Genomic DNA, 22,029 nt, shown 5'->3' with positions numbered 1-22,029 from the left:
AAATAGGCATTGAAAATAAATGAATTGTTTTAAAATGCTTGATAATTAGTACAATTATACTGTCAGTTGCACTGCCCACCACCTCCATTATAACATATTAATGGATTACTAACATAATTTACCAAAAATAAAAATATATCAATAAAAATACATTTATTTTCAAATTATTTCAATATGCAATCAACCAAATTCATATATATTCCAGCTATTATGCCTATGTGTACTAATGTGTTGCTGATTTGCAATATATCCTATATATCCCATTTTCAGTATATGGTTATCCAAGTGGTTTAGTTAACATGTTCCTACCTCTGGTAAACAATTTAATGTGACTTGTATATGTTTCTACAGCTGGTATGCAATGGAATTAGACTTAATTTATTATATAAATATTTTCTTTGTCGCTTTGCTTGGCAAGAGCAACAAATTAATACATATTTTTTGAGTTATTTCATCTATTGGCTGGAGTCTCCTGAACGATGTGAGGCTGTGCCCACATGTGAAAATCCCTTAACCCGCCAAGGCCAAAGGGCCAAGGCTAACATGTAAACTTATGAGCGGTCTCATCAGGCTAACATGTTCCTACCTCTTATCGGCTAACATTTTCCTACCTCTTATGGGCGGTCTCATCAGGCTAACATGTTCCTACCTCTTATGGGCGGTCTCATCAGGCTTACATGTTCCCACCTCTAATCGGCTAACATGTTCCTACCTCTAATCGGCTAACATGTTCCTACCTCTTATGGGCGGTCACACAAGGCTAACATGTTCCTACCTCTTATGGGCGGTCACACAAGGCTAACATGTTCCTACCTCTTATGGGAGGTCACACAAGGCTAACATGTTCCTACCTCTTAAGGGTGGTCACACCAGGCTAACATGTTCTTACCTCTTATGGGCGGTCTCATCTGGCTATCATGTTCCTACCTCTTATGGGAGGTCTCATCAGGCTAACATGTTCCTACCTCTTATGGGTGGTCACACAAGGCTAACATGTTCCTACCTCTTATGGGCGGTCAAACAAGGCTAACATGTTCCTACCTCTTATGGGAGGTCACACAAGGCTAACATGTTACTACCTCTTATGGGCTGTCACACAAGGCTAACATGTTCCTACCTCTTATGGGCGGTTACACAAGGCTAACATGTTCCTACCTCTTATGGGCGGTCACACAAGGCTAACATGTTCCTATCTCTTATGGGCGGTCACACAAGGCTAACATGTTCCTACCTCTTATGGGAGGTCACACAAGGCTAACATTTTCCTACCTCTTATGGGAGGTCTCATCAGGCTAACATGTTCCTACCTCTTATGGGCGGTCTCATCAGGCTAACATGTTGATACCTCTTATGGGCGGTCACACAAGGCTAACATGTTATCATCAGGCTAACATGTCCTACCTCTGGCCGGACGGGATCCTCTATCCCCACCACGCTGACGGCGATGAGGTCATTGAGGATGAGGTCCTCCTCGTCCCACAGGGGCTCCGGCGAGGCGGGGAAGTCCCGGTACGCCACGCAGATGGTCCTCAGGCCCTCACACGCCATGGGCTCGATCACCTTCTTCACCATCTCGTCGCGGTCCCTCGGCCGGAAGACGCGCGGCTCGCCCACCTCGTTCAGGATGCGGTTACACCTGGCGCAGGGCGGAGCACGCACTCAGATCAACACATGTTTCACACAAAGTATCACACTCACCCGGTTTAGATATGTTTCCATATCTGATTTATTAGTTATGTCGATGACTATGTATTCAGTTGATCTACATACATAGAGACTATTTAATATCTACACGTTAAATATTAATACAAATATAAAAATATATTAAAAAAAGGTCATAGGCAATGAAGATACTCCCCTTTTTATTTTTCTACATGGAATCGTCTGAGTTATACTGGGGTGACTTTAGGTATGGTATTACGTTAGGGTATGGGTAAGGGTTTCTAATAATAAGAGTCTGAGGAACAACAGTGACCACTCACTTCTTGAGCATGATCTCCGACGCCCCCTTGCTGTACATGCGGTAGCTGCCGTCTGGCTGCTTCACCACGGTGCTCATGGACTTCCTGGCCGAGTTGAAGGTGTAAACCTTGTACAGCAGCTCCTCGGGCATCTGCTTCCTGATTGGCTGGTAGTCCCGCTTCAGGTCCAGGACCAATCCAAGCAGGCCACACTCTGTCTTGTTGCCCACCTGCTTTGGAAGACCCCCCTCTATGTCCGGAGGCTGTGGGAGGAGGGGGTGGGGGAGGGAGAGAGATGAGAGGGATAAGGGACAGTGTAGGAGAGGACAGAGGCGTGCAAAGAGAGAGAGAGAAAACTGATTTTCGTTTTTGTTGAGTATGGCTTGTTTAGTTTTTTCTTACTCTTATTTCCTGGTTAGTTATTCAACTGTAGCTTTTTCAAGTAAAAGGTCATTTAATGTACAATTGCATTCAAGGCCAAACACCATGCTTGAACTGTGCTATTCTATTGCCAGTGTTTGGTGTTCTGCAGTAGGACAGAAATAGCAGCCAGAGATAATTAAGCAGCTAGCAGGTGAAGGGGTGACTGTGTGTGGGAAGTCGGAGGATGAAATGGATTGAAGACATTTCACTGTTCTTTTTGTATTGTCAAGGAAATCCACTTAAGTATTTTTTGACATTTCATTAGACGAAAAACATCTAGCCACCTCCTTCTAATGTTTCATAAGTATGAAATATGTGTTGCTTCACGATGTATATTCTTAAAAAGAAAAATAATTGCCAGATTTCAGAAGGGAAACAATCCTGTTTCTAGTTGATTTCATTATGTTGAGGTTGCTGTAGCCTGTTCATTATGTATGCTATGGTTTTGTATATAATGCAGTATTTTTGTTTCTGTGTGCCTCATGTTATTCATCAAACTTGGTGCGATGGTGCGATGTTTGTATGTGCATGTGCCACATATGCAAGTGTGAATGTGCACCAGTCTGCATGTGACCAGATAGTGGTAAATCACCCAGCGTTGCCATGGTGATACTTTGCTGGGGTGGCAAAGAGAGTGAGAGAGGATTTTCTTTGTTGTTTGGTCTTCCTCTCTCTGTCTCTCTCTCCATCTCTCACTCTCACTCGATCTCTCATCCTCTCTCGCTATCTATCTCTGTCTCTCCTTCCTTCTCTTTCTCTGTATCTCTCTCTGTCTCTTCCCTTAGCTCTCTGTCACTCCCCTTCTCTCTTTATTAATACATATGTTTTCATAGTCATCATTTTGTGTTTTATAAATAATTTATCTTTCCTTGCCTTTATCCCCCTTTCCGATCAATAAGCTATTCTCCATTTATATTCCACACACCTATTCGCTGACTCTCATACGAACGTTTGACATTTCAGTAAAATAAGAGGCTATTAGCAACCATCAAGAAAACCCTTCTTGGTTCCTTGGGAATCTAACAATCTCCTATCCTCAAGCCTCTGTTTCATTATAACCACATAATAGTGGATTGTGTAAAGATAATTATGAGTAATAACTTTAGCTTGTTATTATTATTATGAATAATGAGAATTACATAACTGAAAGGATGTAATGGGAAGAATTGTGTAATTACCGTCTTTAAGCCATTGAGCTGATCTATATCCGCATTGACTAACCCTCAAGAAGAATATCCCCTTAGCCTTACAGCATTCATATTTTTACATTTTGTATGTTCTTCAGTGAACAAGCCTTGTTATACATGATATGCAGCGATGTGGCAGCAACCCACAGACAGACAGCATAGCACGCAAACTGGCAGTGTCTCACACACACACGCACGCACGCACGCACGCACGCACACACACACACACACACACACACACACACACACACACACACACACACACACACACACACACACACACACACACACACACACACACACACACACACACACACACACACACACACAGGCCTTGGCATGAAAAGACGACAGCTCTGCCTGACATTTAACAAGAAAAACTTGTAAATTAGCATTTTCATCTAAATATATCGCTTACGACAATCTGAAGGTTAAATTAATGTGTGGTAAAATAAGGACTATTAAATTCCTAAAAGTGTGCGGATTAGCCCAAAATGGAAGGGCGAGAAACGTAAGAATGATGATTTTCTATAATTAGATTAAATAAAATGAATAATTCAAAATGAATAATTTAATAATATTTACCATTTACCCACAAATATGCAACCTATTTATGAATTTATACATTTCCTGCCACAAATTACATATGTTTCACTTTGGTTGCACATAGAATCCAAGCAAGACAAAGCACAAAACACTGGTCCATGTATCCAAGAAATTAGACATAATTGGCCTTCAGCTGTGCGTCACAGATACAGATTTACCAAAAAATAAATATTAAAATGATCTTGTTTTAGTGAATCCAATTTATCCCCATTCTTTACTAAATGATAATTACAGCAATTAAAAAGAAAATCTGCTGTTAATTAAGTAGGCAATGAGGCTGGCAATATAGTCAGCATGGTTTGTTATTTGGCACTGAAAAGTATATAGATAAACTGATCAACATGATAGAAACACAAAGATTTGAGAGGCATACCACTTCTAGTTATGAAGAACTAGAATGAATTTTCCCCAAAGTCAACCCCCCCCCCCAACTTAGAGAATGTAGTTACAATAATAATGACGGAAATATTCATACAACTATATTATTTATATTCTGCGTTTTCGTATCCTCCTTATTAACACTAGGATTCAATTCTTTAAGAGGAGTAGTAGAATGGTTGTCGGAATAAGGGTTTATTATTCCGCACAGAACACAGAACCAGGCAATCATTCCACAAGGTAGAATCATAAATAGAAAATATTAGACATTTAACGAGTGAGATGCTAGACTAAATGAAGACATCTCCTTAGCTGTGCAACCACATTTAATTCATAATCAGAAATACGCCAATAAAAGACACATGAAAGAAATGTGTGATGAAAGGAATTAAGACTCACAAATAACAAGCAAGAGTAGATACAAAGATTAAATGAAGACTGAACACAAACTAAGGCTTTTTAAACTGCCAGAGTGCCCATGAGGTCAGCTTTGAAGTGGTTTCCTACAAGCTAGCATGCGGCCCAGACTGTGAAGCGAGGCCCAGTTGGCTTGGCACGGGCCGGCCATACAGAGAGTGGTTGTGCCGCTGGTGACCAGGTGTCCTCTCCCTGGGGCTTGGGTGCTCCTACCGGGGAGGCCATATGCCAAAGGCAGGGCTGGCAAGCCCACTTCCTCCCGCCCCTGCGTCTCTCCTTAATCCATCCCTTCCTGGAATCTCTATTCACTTCTTTATACCCCCATACCCTCCTCGTCCAACTCACTCTCTCCAGGGTCTATACTATAGGCTGCTTCTCTTTCTCCTTATCTTGGTCTTTCCCCCGTGTGCTCTTTTCCTTCCTAAAGACCCTGGACCTCATTTACCATATTCTAATATCTGCACAGTTCATCCCTTTTTTGTCACTTTCGCTCCCTTCCATTTCCCTTGCTCTCAGACTCTTTTCTTATTTCTCATTTCCTCCTGATCCCTTGCCCAGTGTCCCCCCCCCCCCCCCCCCCCCCCCCCCCCCCTCCTTCTCATCCTCCCCCCCCCACCTCCTCCTCCTCCTCCAACTCCTCCACCCTTCTCTATCCATCTCTGCATGGGGGGTGAGGGGTGTGCTCCACATGGCTAGCGCCTGGAGGCTGGCTGCAGGACAATAATATGGTGAGGAGACTTGTCACGCAGGCATGCTTCCTCTCACTTCTTCATCTTTCTTGTTTTCTGTTTTCCCTCTTCCAGCTTGTATTCTCGCTATTTTCTAGGGCCCTTTTCTTCCTTGAATCCCTCTACTGGCCCCTTCCCCTTCATTTATTCTCTCTTGTATTTTCTCTCTCTCTCTCTCTTTCATCTTTTACTCCCCTTTGTCCGTTAATCCCTGATCCTGTTTGTCTTATATTTCACAGACTTCAATATGGCCTTCTCATAGTTGCCTGAACAAGTCCATCAAAGAGATGCATGCATCAATGGATCCAAGGACGCAATTTAAGTTATTTAGCCTCCATAAGCTGTTTGTGCTACTGCCAAAAGGGATGCTGCTCTCATGGCTGCACATATTTTCCTTTATATTCCAAGGCCTACATTATTACACACACACACACTAATACAATACACACACATACACACACATACATGTAGACACACAAATTAACTCACACACACACAAATACGCACATAGAGTATACACACAAACAAACACACACACATACACAAACACACATGCACACACACAAAAAACACGTACACACTGGTGCGCAAACAAACACACCCACACACACACACACAATAATGTACGCACGGGCGCGCAAGCACACACACACGTTCAAGACATGGCCAATAGAACGTTTATGATCAGCACCATTAAGTGGAGTGTAGGAGGAATGCAGCACCAAACACATTACGATGCTGCCTCACTCTGTCTCTCTGCCATCTCAGCGTCTCTATGAAGTCTGTCAGCAGGTGCGATAGAGGCAGGGGGCAATGGGGTCGACGTTTGAACTGGAGAAAAATGGATGCATATGGGGATACAATGTTCGAGTGTGTTGTGTAGGTTCTATTGTGTTACAGCATATTTGTGTTATGTTTGACTATATTATGTATTATATTATGTAATATAATAAAATCTTTGCTATAGATGTCTCTCCCTCCTGCCTTGGCTATCTGTCCCCCCCTTTATTTCCCTCCTTTAACAGGGACAGTGAATGGTTGAACTCTCTGGTATTCTGGAGACGCTACGTGTTTGTTGCGGGACTAAGTGCAAATAAGCACATAAGAACCAGATGACAGAAAGCACAAAGAGCAAAAGCAATTATGTAATAGCCTGACTCACAGACTCTGGTCTACCTCAACAGCGTAATAAATAGAAACCAATTAGTGTGCGAGCACGGATTAAATCAATCCTTTCTTCATGTCACGCTGTTTTGTTTTGCGTCCTAAAAGCGATTGTCCTTTTTGGTAAAACTTTGACATATTTGTGCATTCGAGATCGTTCTGTGTCCGTGTGTATACGAGTATTTGAGCGTGTGTATGTGTGTGTTTATCCTGTGCTATGATGCAGTGTGTATCGGCTAACAGAGGGAGCCATAACTGCACCGATGCGCAATGGCGATGCGGAGAAATTGGCTGCAGGGAAGCTAAGCGGAGGGCATCAAAGCCTAACTGGCCGCTCCAGCTCTCCCACAGCCCATGGCAACCAACAGCCACAGGCTTAGGAGGCATTGTGTAGGTGGGTGGGACTGGGGCTGCTCCCCCAAACATTTATTCTCCTTTTTGCATTCACACGCTCATAGCTTATTCAGCAGGCCACGTAAGACAAGAGAAGGGCAGGCAAAATGTCAGGGTTTCATGAAGTCCAGCATACGATATATATTTGTGTTTATCTGCAAATTTAAAGATCCCAATATAAATGCGCGTGCCTCAGCGCAGGTTTATTTATAGCTCACCATTCATCACATGGCCATTTATAGGGCTTTACAAAGGAAGAAATCACATTAAAGGGACAATCAATAAAAGATAATTAAAAATGACTGAAAGTAAGAGGGAAAGAGACAGTAAGAAACGGTAAGAGAATTCTCCCAGACAGTACACATGGATGTCCCTGTCAGGAAAGACACGCCCAAATGCCCCCCCCCCCCCCCCCTTCCCCAGTTCAAAGAGGATCCCACAGCCAAAGCAGACACATGAGGATAGTTCATGTGATGAACGTGTGTATCGGAAATCTAAAGATAACTGACCAAGGTATTAAGTGGGGAGGGGAATTTATAGATTCTCAACATTTGGCTTGAGGCTTGAAGTCCGACATCAGACTTTACCTTACTTGGGGGTCCAAGTTAAAAGGCAAATTAAAACCTTCCCACCGGCCTGATTTTCTTTGGAGCATTAAGGTAGCCTATTTTATAAATGAAGGGATTAGAAAGGGATTAAAATACCTTTTAATCCACTAGCAAGCCCCAAGGTGCATTCTGCTTTACCCGGTTCAGTAACTATGTGGCAATTTCACTCGAGCAGTGTTCTGTGTTCACATGATTTACTGCTGGGAAGTAAAGTTGGGAAACGAACAGTATATTTTTCACTCCTTGCTGTGACAAGGTGGCCAAAGTGTTTGCATCAGATCGCTCAACGAAGGCAATATTCACAACACAACACATTTGGGCATTGTCAAATTTATGTCCTTCTGGAGCTCTGTGCCCATGTGTTAAAGCATGCACTTGTGTGTGTGTGTGTGTGTGTGTGTGTGTGTGTGTGTGTGTGTGTGTGTGTGTGTGTGTGTGTGTGTGTGTGTGTGTGTGTGTGTGTGTGTGTGTGTGTGTGTGTGTGTGTGTGCCTGGGAATATCGAGATGGAGATGTCTAAATCCATCTCCTCTTCGGGCTGATGGTAGCATGTCAACGCATGACGAAGAGAAGAAAAACTGCCTATGTAGCTTAAGCTCTGTATATTAACTACGTGCTATGGAAAACATATGAGCCCTCAGATGCTGCTGTCAGCTGACTTATGGCTTCCAGAGTATCCCACCTGAAGGGTGTACACACTGTACCGCGGGTAAAGTTTCTGCCAAGGCAAGAATAAACAGCAAATCCCACCATATTTGGCGCCTGGGGTTAATTAAAAGTCATCATTCATATATCCCTTAAGGTATACCTAAGCAGATTATGGCGCATTATAAAAAGTATTTAAAGAACAGCTCCTTCATCTGGCTGTGATGCAAACCCTACGTGTGTTTGGATGTTGCGCAGACGTCTCATTGTGTGAGATGTACCAAATGAGAGGACCATTGGTTGTGGTCTCTCGGGACAAACAGTTCTCGTGGTTGTTGTTGCTGTTGTTGTTGACTCTGAGTTTGAACCTGCCTTGAGGCTTAGGGGGTCAACAGTGTGATCCTGTTCTCCTGCAGATGTCCTGCCCGCCCCACTCATACCCGACGCTCCATACAGGAGTGTGTCAGCTGGTCAACCGTCCATGAAGCGACCCAGCGTTGGTTTACAGCAGAAGTGACAGACCGCCACACAGCCAGATGGTGCATGCACGCCGCAGTAAGTATGTAAATGATTATGCCTGGATTATGCCAGTCCGGAGGGGGGGGTGGTATTGCTCCTATTCAAACACCTTGTTTGTGCGTGTGTGTGTGTGTGTGTGTGTGTATGTGTGTGTGTGTGTGTGTGTGTGTGTGTGTGTGTGTGTGTGTGTGTGTGTGTGTGTGTGTGTGTGTGTGTGTTTGTGTGTGTGTTAGTTTGTGTGCGAGCACGCTTGTGGGTGTGTGTGTGTGTGTTTGTTTGTGTGCGTGCGGTTGTGTGTGTGTGTGTGTGTGGGTGTGTGTGTGCATGTGTTTGTATACGTGTTGGTGTGTGTTGGTGCTATGTGTGGGTGTATGCAAGTGTGTGTGTGTGTGTGTGTGTGTACCTACCTCTGCCTACCTCCTTTCCTACCTGTCATACCATCATGCATACAAAGGATTACACGCAGCACTCGGAAAAGAACAGATTGAACCTCAGTCTAGTAGGCTGTGACTATCATATCAGGCCGGCAGAAGACAAGAGTCCTTAATGTGACGTTAAGTGGACCGAGTGGATACCGCGACCAAAGGGAGGTCAGCCTGCCAGGGCCCAGACGTAGGAAGACCAGTCAGCTCACTCAGTATCACACACTGCCACGCATTCTCCACAGAGAAGCCAAAGAGCGGCACTAGAATATTATGTAAGCATTAACTCAAAGAGCTTCACTCGGAGGGAACATCCAATCACGATGGAATGAGCTCTGGCAGAAAGTTTCAAAGTCAAACTCAAACGTTGGCAATATGTTTTTTCATGGCACAGAGGTGTTACTTTTTTCAGGCATATACATTTTTTTTCAAATAAAATAAAAATAAAAAGTGTTGAAGGCACGCCCCGGTTCAGTTGGGCTGCAGATTCTCCACTGCCGGTGGAGCATACAGTACCGGGACTTCAAGTGGCTTTCATATGCAAATGCCGCCGCACTTTAGGGTTGATTATGTATGCGTGTGTTGCCCCCCCCCTCAACCCGACTGCTTACATTACCCCTCCATCCACAGAGGCCGCCGTGCTGCCGCTCCTTAATGATCTGTTTACTGGGTTGCCGTGCCGAAAAAAAAGATGCCGATGTCGGAGATGGTGGGGAGGTCGGGGAGAGGGGGGGGGGGTTTCTTACCAGGATCTTGGAGGTGTAGGCGCTGTTGATGGAGATGGCGTGCATCAGCACGTCCAGGGACTTGGGCGGCAGCGCCCCGGGGTCCGGGACCACCTTGTGGTGCACGTCGGCGATGTAGCACTGCACGGCCGTCATGCGGTTGGTGGTGAGCGTGCCCGTCTTATCGGAGCAGATGGCCGTGGCGTTGCCCATGGTCTCACAGGCGTCCAGGTGCCGCACCAGGTTGTTGTCCTTCATCATTTTCTGTCCAGGGAGGGGGGGTGGGATTACGTCATGTGTATTGTGACATTGAGACAGGGCTGGAGGTCAAGCTCTCCAGATACGTCACATTTCGGGCAAGTTGAATTTAAGGAACCGTCAGGCATTTGTTGTATATTTATTAATCAACAGTTTCTTACTGTCAGTTTATTATGTAGAAGTATATCATGATAATTCAGCACTGATTACCAATCCTTCCAGATCCTCTCTTTGTAAGCAAGACTACAGGGCTAGTAAGATTTCAGCCGGGCTGGTGAAGATGTTGGTCTAATAGCCTGTGTCTCCATTTCCCAGCCCCCAACATCTGCATGGTTCACTGTTCCAAATAATGACCATGTTTAATAATTAATGATGAACACTTAACCTTCACTATAACACGGTCGCCGCATGATTGCATGACAGCGAGAATCCGATTATTTTACATTGTTTTACCTAAAAACAGCGTGCATAGTTATTTTGCTTTAATTGCAGTGTATGCAGGAACAACTTGCATCATAGGAAATACGACACAACTAAACTAAAGCTTGGACATAAATAGAAAAATTATCAAAAGTACAACTGACTTGACCATTGTGTCCTTATATAGATGAAGTACTTGAACTGGAAAGTCCTTTGTCTCAAACATTTTCAATCCAGTTTCCAGTTACAAACATTTTCTTTATGTCCAAGTTCATTTTATTTCGTTGTTGTTCTTCCTATAAAGACATTGCACAGGAGGTTACGTTATTTTGACACGCGTTATAGCGAAGCTCAATTTAAAATCCTTCTATTCATGCCTTTATCCATTCATTCTTAGGCCTATGAGTAACAATGTTGGTTAAACACTGTTCAAGGTTAGCACCTAGCACCATAGTACGGTAAAGTTCGGGACACTTCAAAACTTGGGCTCCATAAAGAGGGGATAGAATTATACACAAGAGCCAATTAAGGTGAAGGCTGGTGTTGGACATGCACTGGTAGATAATGGAATGCTGCGGATTTCCCTGGCAGAAGCACAGCAGTGCCCACATGTGTGTGTGTGTGGGGGGGGGGGGGGGGGGTGCATGTGCGTGCGTGTCCTCTCGTACCTTGACAGAGTAGGCCAGGGAGATGGTGACAGCCAGGGGCAGGCCCTCAGGCACCGCCACCACCAGCACGGTGACACCCACGATGAAGAACTTGACAAAGTACTGGATGTAGATGGGGGTGCACTCGGTGAGCCAAGGCAGCCCCTGCACCACGAAGGTGTCGATGACAAAAGTCAGGACCAGCATGATGACAGTGATGGATGACATGAGCAGCCCTGAAAGACACGAGAACAGGGAGAGGGGTTAGCATGATTTTTACAACAGCACGATGGATTTGGTGACGAATCCTAGCGCTGAAGCTACGTGTGTATTTGTCTGCACATCAAATACATACGGTTGGTGGATTGATATTCATAAAGTACACTGGAGGACGCTATGCCAGTTAATTTGTTGGGTCGAAGCCATCAGATCATTTAGAGTAAAAGTATTGAGGTAAAGCCAAGGCATAGAGCAAGAGCAGGCCTGTCGGACGAGGTACTCAAGTTGGTCAGTGCGCATGTGCTAAGCAGCCTGCAGTTCAAACACACACACAGCATGCGCAAACGCACACATACACAGCACGCACGCACATACACACCGCACACACACACACACGCACAAACATACACGGAAACGCGCACACACACACAAACACACACACACACCGCATACACACACACACGCACATGCGCAAGAACACATGCGCGCGCGCTGACGCAGACGTTTCAAGACAAAGGCAGTGCAGGACACCGCACACGCACGTCGCACACACATGCACGCGCAGACACACACTGCACACACACGCGCTGATATTGATCTCCCCCTCCCCCCTGCTGACTGTTTTAGTTGTTTTATTTTTTTTCCAAGACACTTGAATATATGTTTAATCTCAATGACGTATTCTTCTGGTAAAAAAATAAAATAAAATTAACATCTTAAACTCTCACATCAGGTAGCCGGTGTACAATCGGCAATCTCAGATTGTGCTTTATTTCACTATAGTTAGGTAGGTTGCTGCCTTAGCTGTTGTTACATTACTTTTACCTTTAACCCATAAATTGACTCATTTTCTATTACTATTATTGCGTAATAGGTGAACCAAAATGTTATATGTTGTAAAATTATAAGCAAAATTTCTTTAAATTATGCGCTCAGATATTTCTTACATTATCAACTGGGGTTTCCACATTACAGGTAGGGGTTTAATTACAACTCGAAGTTGAGAAACTCTGGTCCTATATAATAGCTGGGTTGATTCACACGATTATCAATTATTGAATGAACAAGGTTTTGCGAATATTGATGTAAAATGTCTAAGCGTATCTATCTATCTATGTAATCTATGCAATCTAAGTGTACTTAACATCAGCCTCTTGGCAATGGTCTGAGATCAATGCCTAATCCTGTAACAACTGTATCACAAACACCTGGAAGACTGATCGAGACCATCTACTAAGAGGGCTTTAGGCACACTCTCACCGTACTTATGCAGCAGCTCACAAATCAGGTAACCAAATAGTACAGGTGGTCAATTTGTGGAGCCCTAACCCTAACCCTACTGTAACATGTTGATAGAAAGGGACTTTCTAGGGATCGGTGATTATCTGCTCTTCACTACGTGCTGTGCCTAAAGTTAGGTTTAGTGTACCAATGCACCTCTTCATTACCCACCTCAGCACTCCATGACAGCAATGTCAATCCGGTTATCAGTCAGCAACTGGCCATTGAAAGTTATCAGTCTTTTTCTTTCTCTTTCTCTCACCTGCTTTGCCGATCTGGACAGCCAGCTTGGTGAGCTTCCCCTGCAGCACCGACTTGTCCTTCTTGGAGACGTTCACCTTCCTCTTCTCCTTCTCGTCCGGCTCCCCGCCCTCGGCGCTCTTCAGGGGCTGCATCTCCATGGCCGCCGCCCCGTCCTGCTTCTTCACTGGAGACACCGCGACAAACAGGAGGTTCTTGGTGTTAGGGTACAGCGGAGGGATGGAAACATAGGGAGGGGAGGAGGGGGTGTGAGGCCACAGCTCCAGAACTGATGGTCAGACTGAAGAGACAAGCACGTCCCAGTCTGGCCGACGGCGATAGCAACATGGATTAATATGAAGATTGTTCTCCATCTTCTGGGTTGGATATCTGTCTTGCAACATTTTGGAAAGGGATTAAAGGCTTAATACAGGTTCAGGAGATGCAACCTTCAAGGATGGATGCATCCGTCTTTTTCGCTGCATACTGATCATTAGTAGCCACAAATAGTCCACATACGGGGAGATAGGACTTTTTAAACACCCATACGTGTTTTACACGCGCCTTACACACACGCAGACAAACACACACACACGCTTTGCAAACATGCATGCACACGCACAAACACACACTGAAGTGTATTCAGACCCACTCTTCCCTTCACCAATCACCACCCAATCATAAGGCTTTGAGCAATCACCAACTTTCAGTTATGTATATATTTGAAGTTCGGGATAATTCCCAAGGGTCTTACCCTCCCCCACCCCAGCCTAGTAGCTGTCCAGAAAGATGCTTATAACCGAGAGACAATAGGAAAATGGGACATGGTTGTTGGGAGAGATCTGCTGCAAGTAAAGGGGTGGTATTTATAACAATGAGCTGCCAGAGAACAAGAGACATCATCACAATGACAGCAACAACAACAAAGACAACAACACAAATGACTTCGACAACATTTCCAAGACAGACAGCGGATCAAGGTGAACGGTGGGAGTCTCTAACCTGACACATCCATAACTCACAGAGAGAGCGCTCCACTGAACACTATACATGTTCTGGTTTGGTCACCATTGGGCCGTTGCCAGTCAGCAAGCATCAGAAATGATGGTCAGCTGTGCCCATTTGGTCAAAAGCACTTTCAATTTAAATTGCATCGAACTGGGGGTTTTCACACTTTATTGTGGAGACTGGTATGTGTGTAAGAAGGTGAGGGCCAAAGATGTCTGGAGAGGGGCGAGGGGAGTCAGGGGAGAAGAGTAACGATTGGTTACCTTTCGTTTGGTTGATCTCCATATTGCCATCTTGCATTTTACCTATGATGGAGACATACAAACACAGTAACCACGGGAATATCCACAGACGGTTGACAGACACAAGAGACGCAAACACACAAAGTGAAGGTCGAAAACACAATAACATGGAGAATACTTTTAACATACTTTCCCTCGGACAATCGCATGAGATGTATTGTAATCATCAGCGGTGAGTTGGCAAGGTATGACAAAGGTAAAACGTTCAAAAAGTTGAAAGAGAAATGTGTTTAGTATATATTAAGCTTCTGCAAGATGTACGATGTGTCTTTTGTTATATTCATATTTTTACCGGTAAACATACCGTGGAATTTTCCGTAGTAAATCAAAGTCAATTTTGAATGACATATATAATAATGATCATGGTCAGACTGCTTTTCACTTCAAGCCATTAAGACAGACGACAAAGTACGATACGAAGACAGATACACAAAAAACACGTATTGGGACACATTACACAAACAAAACGTGGACACATGCTACACAAACATGCCAGAGGAAAGTTTGAACATGTGTGATCAGGACAGCCAGAGGACAGAAGGATAGAGGAAAGGAGAGGAAAGAGAGGTAGTGAACAATGGCACTACAAGGTTACTAACACACCACTCTCTGTGCCTTGAGTGTGAATGCTTTTAAAGGACCCATAGTGGACACTAATGTCAAATTTAAGAGGGAGAAAAGGTAGAAAATAGAAATTAACCTTTATAAAAGGAATTGAGTGAAAGATCTGAATGATCTTAAATTGTCGTCACGAACAAACAATAAATAGCACACTAGAAAACATCCCTATAATGGGAGTATGTCACTCTCATTTTGAAGTGGCAGAACTAATCGTACCTATTATTATGTTTTCATTCTGAAATTAATATACCATCCCCAATCTTTGCGGCCCATACCTCTCCCCTCAGCCTTTAAACTTAAAGCCTCATTTGTACTCCATGCACTTTGATTGGTATCAACATTAGGACGCTGCGGTGCTAAAACGAGGTAGAGTTGTAAATGCATTGACTTTGGGCACAGTGAGTCCAACACAATCAGGGGGTCAGGGGACGGGAGGGCCGACAACGGGGACTCAGAGGGAGGGATGGAGAGTCGAAGGAGACGGAGAGAACAGACGGAAGGGGGAATCGACCTACCATTGATTAGGGTGGCATTGCCAATATTACCGGCCGAGGCTCCGTCCGTAGTGATGGTGGCGATGGGGTGTGAGGCCGTATGGTCTAGCCAGCAACAATGAAGGCCACACAGAGATGAACGCCAACACACACAGGCAGTCATACACACACACACACACACACACACACAGTCATACACACGCATGCACACACACAATCACACACGCACACACAGACCCGCACAGAGTTAACCAGGCACACACACACACACACACACACACACACACACACACACACACACACACACACACACACACACACACACACACACACACACACACACACACACACACACACACACACACACACACACACGCACACAATATTAAACACGCCCACACACATGCGCAAACACACACAAACAAATACACACCGCACACACACAAATACACGCACGCACACACACACACACACACACACACACACACAACAATGAACAAAAGCAACATGGTTATAACAAGGACAGGAGATTAAGATCAAATCATTTTCTAGAACACTGCGTACAGTTTCTCATTAACAATGCATTATAAATGAGTATATGTGGAGTTTATGTGAGGCAAACAAGAAAACATTGGACGAACAAACACATGGTATACATGGAGGAAATCAACGCAGGGTATGATAAAAGCAGACAAATCTGTATGCAAAGGCTGAGCCACACCGCGGGGAAAATAACGAGGTAACATTACCAAACCTTACGCCCAAACCAAACGTTTAGAATAAAGTGGTTTATATAATATAATAATCACCTCCATCATAATCAGTAATTAATGATTGCTACCATATCATCCATCTAAAGGTAGACTCAAAAATGAATGTTAAACCATTCAAATAAGTAGAGCCCGCCAGTGCACCAATGCCTCCCTTGCCCTTGAGATTTGAGATTGAGACTACATAAAGACCCACATTGATCTGCAACAATATACTGTACATGTAAACAAAATAACCTATATCCTAGACTAAAGGTGAAGAAAATCCTTCACCCTTAGAGAGAGTTTAAAGCATAGACGCCGCAATAGCCAACACCGCTGCCATATTGGAGAAGCCAAGACCGGCCTGTAAACCAATTCAGCCCGTAATTAAACGGCTATCTGCCAACTGTAAATAATTGGCAAGTTGTAGCTACTATATCAAATGTGTCATCCAGGTGTTTGAGACGATATGAAGCATGCCAAGGTGCTCGAGGAGAAACTTGCTAGCACTGAAACACGGTACTACATCAGATAGCATTAGCCAGTTCTGACCAAATACCACACGGTTTGAAATGAAGCAAACAGAACAAGACTAAAATCGCACAACCATCCAGGATAACTGTCTTATCGATGGCCAATTGAGTTGTTTTAAGCAGTAGAGTCGCAGTAAATGCCGAAGCTCAAACCAGACGGGGTGTAGCCCGAATAGTGGAAGGGTTTGCTTAACCATGAGGCGAAGCCGTCAGCCCTAAGAAAGGGGCATGGTGTGAGGGAGGAGGGCCGGGGCGAGGGTCTGGGGAGGAAGGGTTACCACCCTGGTTTTGGAAGGCAGATGGTGATAGTGGAGTCATAGTGGTATCTCTGTGAAAGGGGACTATGACGTGGACACATCAAGGGTAGTGGTTGGGCTGGGTTGGGTTGGGCTGGGTTGGGTTAGTGGTTGGGTTGGGTCTGGTTGGGTTAGTGGTTGAGTCTGCTCTGATTGGGTTAGTGGTTGGGTTGGGTCTTATTAGTGGTTGGGTTGGGTCTGGTTAGTGGTTGGGTTGGTGGTTGGGTTGGTGGTTGGGTTGGGTTGGGTTGGGTTGGGTTGGGTTGGGTTGGGTTGGGTTGGGTCTGGTTGGGTTAGTGGTTGGGTTGGGTTGGGTTGGGTTGGGTTAGTGGTTGGGTTGGGTTGGGTTGGGTTGGGTTAGTGGTTGGGTTGGGTTGGGTTGGGTTGGGTTGGGTTGGGTTGGGTCTGGTTGGGTTAGTGGTTGGGTTGGGTCTGGTTGGGTTAGTGGTTGGGTCTGGTTGGGTTAGTGGTTGGGTCTGGTTGGGTTGGGTTAGTGGTTGGGTTAGTGGTTGGGTCTGGTTGGGTTAGTGGTTGGGTATGGTTGGGTTGGGTTAGTGGTTGGGTTAGTGGTTGGGTCTGGTTGGGTCTGGATGGGTTGGGTTGGGTTGGGTTGGGTTGGATTGTGATGGGGGTGGGGGAGAAAAGTGAATACGCTACCTGCGTTGCGGAGTCCATCCTCGTCTGTTAGGCGATTTTGGAACGATAAGAGAGTAAGGACAATAATGTACTTGAGCTCACAGCACCCAGACACACGCACACACACACAACTCACATCCTCAAAACCGTAGCAGTGGGAATAACTATTTTCTATTGTGTTTCTAGCATTCACTAAAGATGGCGCCGTTTTACAGGGCAGATGAAAATGAATGACCCACACAAATAAAGTCTATGTGGGGAAGCTGTGCATTAGCATGGTGGTTCACAAGAGCCAGTGGTCAGAGTTGCACATTGGGGTAAGCTAGCTCGCTATCGATATTTCACATTAATAAACGACATGACACCATTGGGATTGACCAAATGTAAGATGAAAGAAACTATGGATTTCTTTGGGTTTGAACAGTGTTGGAAACTATTCGGATAATGTAATAGCACAACTCAACTACATACATAACATAGGTCTCGTCCTTCTTAGATATTTTAATGTGGAAATGTTAAATATTATACCTTTAAGACTGAATTGAAAACAACCACTAGATGAAAACGCTACGAGCATGTAAAATGGGAAAAGACATAAAAGAAAAGGTGCCGCCCACTTTGCATCATATTTAATGGGTTGGCGCTGACGTACATTAGTTGTTATAAAAGCCTTTTCCTTTGCCGGCGGTGACAGCGGGCTTAAAGACACTCTAGAACCAGTTATGGCAGATTGGTATCAAACCCAGGCTGTTGGGTACCGGTGGGTAAATAGCAGAGCACAGCCACACGGATCAAGGTTTCAGCGTGCGTCAGCCGGCCCCGCGAAGCCCCTCACCTTTCTTCTCCTTCAGCTCCTCCTCCTCGGTCCCCGCCCCCAGCAGGGTGAAGATGATCCCGGTCTGAGAGTTCACGCCCACCGCCGTCACCACCATGCGCCCCGAGCCCTCCATCACGTGGGTGCCTGGAGGGGGGGGGAGACACAGGGGTCTCAATCAGTCGCTAACACCCTAACACCCGGCGTCCACACTCAGCCTCCGAATACAGACCTCGAAAAACATACGTATTGGGGGTGGCGGTAGCCCAGGAGGTGGAGCGGGTCCCCTTGGCAACCGGACTCTAATGTGGATGTGGGGCGCTCATGCTAAAGCACTCTGAGTGGCCAGGGGTCAGTGAAACGCTGCGTTAATGCAGGGTGTTCAGAGCCCGTAGAGAAAGAAGGCCTGCAGTCAGAGCGCCGTCCCTGACACCCACACGCACGCACGTAGCAGGGGAGAAGATCCACGCATAGGCTTCTTTCCCACGCAACAGGTCAGATACATTGGGACCGCTGTCTACAGCGCATTCTTCTTGGACACTTATTTATATTGGTTGATGGACACAGAAATCCATCATTTGTACAGTCAAAAATGACTAAGTGTTATAGTATATTGACTTCTGAATTAGAAATTTATAGTATCGACATTTTCTTCATGAGGAGCATGATTCAAGAGCTTTTATTTGTCACGTATAGTTACGGTATGTATTCATATATATATTTACATAAGAATGCATAGTGTTGTTGCGTCAAACCCGCAGGTAGCACACATTGCAGGTACAATAACTTTTAAAATCTAATCTGTGAACAAATGACCAGATAGAAACATACCAAAATAGCTAAATATACAAACAATGTAGTACACTGACATGCTGTACAGCAGAACAGGTTTTGTGGAGACAGAGAAGTAAAATCCTAAATCACGAACCTAAATGGTTTGATAGTTTTGACCTTGTCTTGGTCTTTCTTTGAGGATTGTTGTTGATCATTCTGAATATTATGTCATAGGAAGGGCACTTCTGACTGTTCAGCGATGATCGAATGAAAATCCAATAAATGTGGAAGGACATCCAATCCATGCCAGCCTTCAAATCATGTTTATAGAAGAATCTAAGAATCTTTCCTGCACTTAGCCAATAAAATGTGTCCGTGGGCTACTAACATTTCCAAATGTCTGTCTACTAAAACTAAGTAAATAAATAAAACACATTTCCTATCACTGATACTTGTATTTACAGTATATCTTCATATCTCAGATATTCTCCCTGTGCAGGCCCCCGTGGAGCCTTAACTCTTCTGGGAGGGGCCTTTTTGCGGTTTCGTAGTCCAGGCTCAGGGCCAAGGCAGACGGGGCCTCTGCTATCAGGGCCCTGGTGCTCTTCAACAACCTCCCGGAGGAAATCAGGCCGGCCAACTCCATACCATCTTTTAAATCTCTTCTAAGACATATTTTTATCCAATAGCCCTCTTATATATAATTAATAATTATTTGTGTATAGCAGTCTGCTGCTATGTATAGCAGGCAGTTGCCATGGAGAGGAGTTCTTACTGTATCATGAGCGGAATCAATCTAAATAGTAATTTGTGTCTGATTATTGATTTATTTAGTAATCAGCCATGAAATAAGCGAGCTTATGTTCAGGGTGATTCAAGACCTGCGTTACCCCATCAAGAGTTAACCCACGCTAATGACCTGCTTGCTGCACATTATCAGTGGCTGGACAAGGGAGGCAAGAATCATTCGAGCCGCAAAGCTTGTAACAAAACCTACTCTGTTGAACATGATTGGCCCTAAGGCCACTCTTTAACAGCCGGGCGCGGCTGACGTAACCCAAGGAACAGGGCGGAGGCACGTACCAGAGAGCAGCATGGGGTCGTGCTCTGTGTCTTTCTTCACGTGGTCCGACTCTCCTGTCAGCGAGGACTCGTCGATTTTCAAATCGTTTCCCTGAATCAATATTCCATCAGTAGGCAGCAGGTCACCTGGATAGATGGATAGATGGATAGATGGATAGATGGATAGATACAGACACAACTTTATTAATCCCCCGTAGGAGTCAATTGCTTGTTGCAATGGCCCAGCAGCAGTGGAAAAACACCATACAAAAAAAATACAAAGTACGAATGCAAACAAAAATAGACGCTAAGGTTAAAATGCTAAACTAAATACTAAAGTAAGGAAAAGACAAGACAAACAGAACAAAAACACCAAAAAAGTAGACGGTATAAACAAATTAAGTTGGAGCGACCGGGATCACACAAAGTCAAGTTTACGAACACACACACACACACGCACGCACGCACACGCACGCGCACGCACGCACACACACACACACACACACACACACACACACACACACACACACACACACACACACACACACACACACACACACACACACACACACACACACACCCCCACACACAGCCCTTTCCCCGCCTCCTCACCGTATTTGATCTGCGCGATGTCGCCCACCACCAGGTCGGCCACGGGCAGTTGGACCACCTGACCATCTCGGACCACCTGGAACTTCTGCTCCTGCTGGATGCGGCTCTGCAGCCCACGGAACTGCTTCTCCTTGGACCAGTCGTTGAACGCCGTCACCAGCACCACGCACACCACGGACAACAAGATGGCCGCTCCCTCGATCCAGCCCGCCTCCCCCTCGCCTTCTTCCCCGCCGGCCGCCGCGCCACACGCTTGGGGGGGGGGGGGGGGGGACAGGGGAAGGCGTAAGCACTGAGGGCCGCTGGTACAGAGGAACAGCGAGCATCTCCTGCTAGACCTGGTTTCATTCTTTCTCCTTTCTACCGATGGTTTCTGGTGTCAGGACCTGTTTTATTGTAATTTTTTTTTCAAAATTGTCAATATCCAGACACTTCCATTTCACAGATGGTTACCAGATACGCCGTTGGTTTATGAGACGCATATCTAAACACAGAAGGAATTTGTCTTGGTGCAAAGAAACACATAAGCAATAAAATACATTGCTATGTATCTTAGTGAAGTTATGTTTATACAGTATACGATTTGGTAGGATTATTTTCGGCCACAAATGTCAATTTTTGGCATCAATCACATTTTCTCTTTCATTACATTTCGGCCCCTAAATCCTGCCCCCCCAACCTGACACATAGGAGACGGAAGCCTTTCACAATGCAGTGACCTTCTCAAAATGTCCTCCAAGCCCCCCCCCCCACACACACACACACACACACACCGTGCACTTACCCATCCCTGTACATTTATTTCCTTCTTTTAGCAAATGAATGGCCAGGGGTCTACCGGTCTGGCATTGACAAATGGAAGGATAATTGGAAACACATCGAGTG

General features: G+C 45.0%; 1 protein-coding gene across 11 annotated transcripts in view; it reads right to left on the bottom strand.

Moving 5' to 3' along the window:
- atp2b2 (ATPase plasma membrane Ca2+ transporting 2) overlaps positions 1 to 22,029 on the bottom strand; it is a 60,277-nt gene that overhangs the window by 13,663 nt on the left and 24,585 nt on the right. For 6 of the 11 annotated variants that reach the window (XM_030375575.1, XM_030375564.1, XM_030375567.1 and 3 more), the window contains exons 3-13: positions 21,145 to 21,396; positions 20,554 to 20,679; positions 18,718 to 18,843; positions 17,904 to 17,927; positions 15,687 to 15,770; positions 14,512 to 14,553; positions 13,263 to 13,427; positions 11,522 to 11,736; positions 10,197 to 10,439; positions 1,983 to 2,224; positions 1,402 to 1,636 (exon numbers count right to left, since the gene is read on the bottom strand). In XM_030375575.1, coding sequence (XP_030231435.1) covers positions 1,402 to 1,636; positions 1,983 to 2,224; positions 10,197 to 10,439; positions 11,522 to 11,736; positions 13,263 to 13,427; positions 14,512 to 14,553; positions 15,687 to 15,770; positions 17,904 to 17,927; positions 18,718 to 18,843; positions 20,554 to 20,679; positions 21,145 to 21,396 — 1,754 coding nt within the window. The remainder of the gene's footprint in view (positions 1 to 1,401; positions 1,637 to 1,982; positions 2,225 to 10,196; positions 10,440 to 11,521; positions 11,737 to 13,262; positions 13,428 to 14,511; positions 14,554 to 15,686; positions 15,771 to 17,903; positions 17,928 to 18,717; positions 18,844 to 20,553; positions 20,680 to 21,144; positions 21,397 to 22,029) is intronic. The other 5 variants (XM_030375571.1, XM_030375572.1, XM_030375566.1 and 2 more) reach the window with 4 other exon arrangements.

Source organism: Gadus morhua, chromosome 13 (assembly GCF_902167405.1).
Source record: "Gadus morhua chromosome 13, gadMor3.0, whole genome shotgun sequence".
Classification (NCBI taxonomy): domain Eukaryota; kingdom Metazoa; phylum Chordata; class Actinopteri; order Gadiformes; family Gadidae; genus Gadus; species Gadus morhua.
Note: the sequence above shows the minus strand (reverse complement) of the source record. Positions and strands in the feature narration are given on the sequence as shown.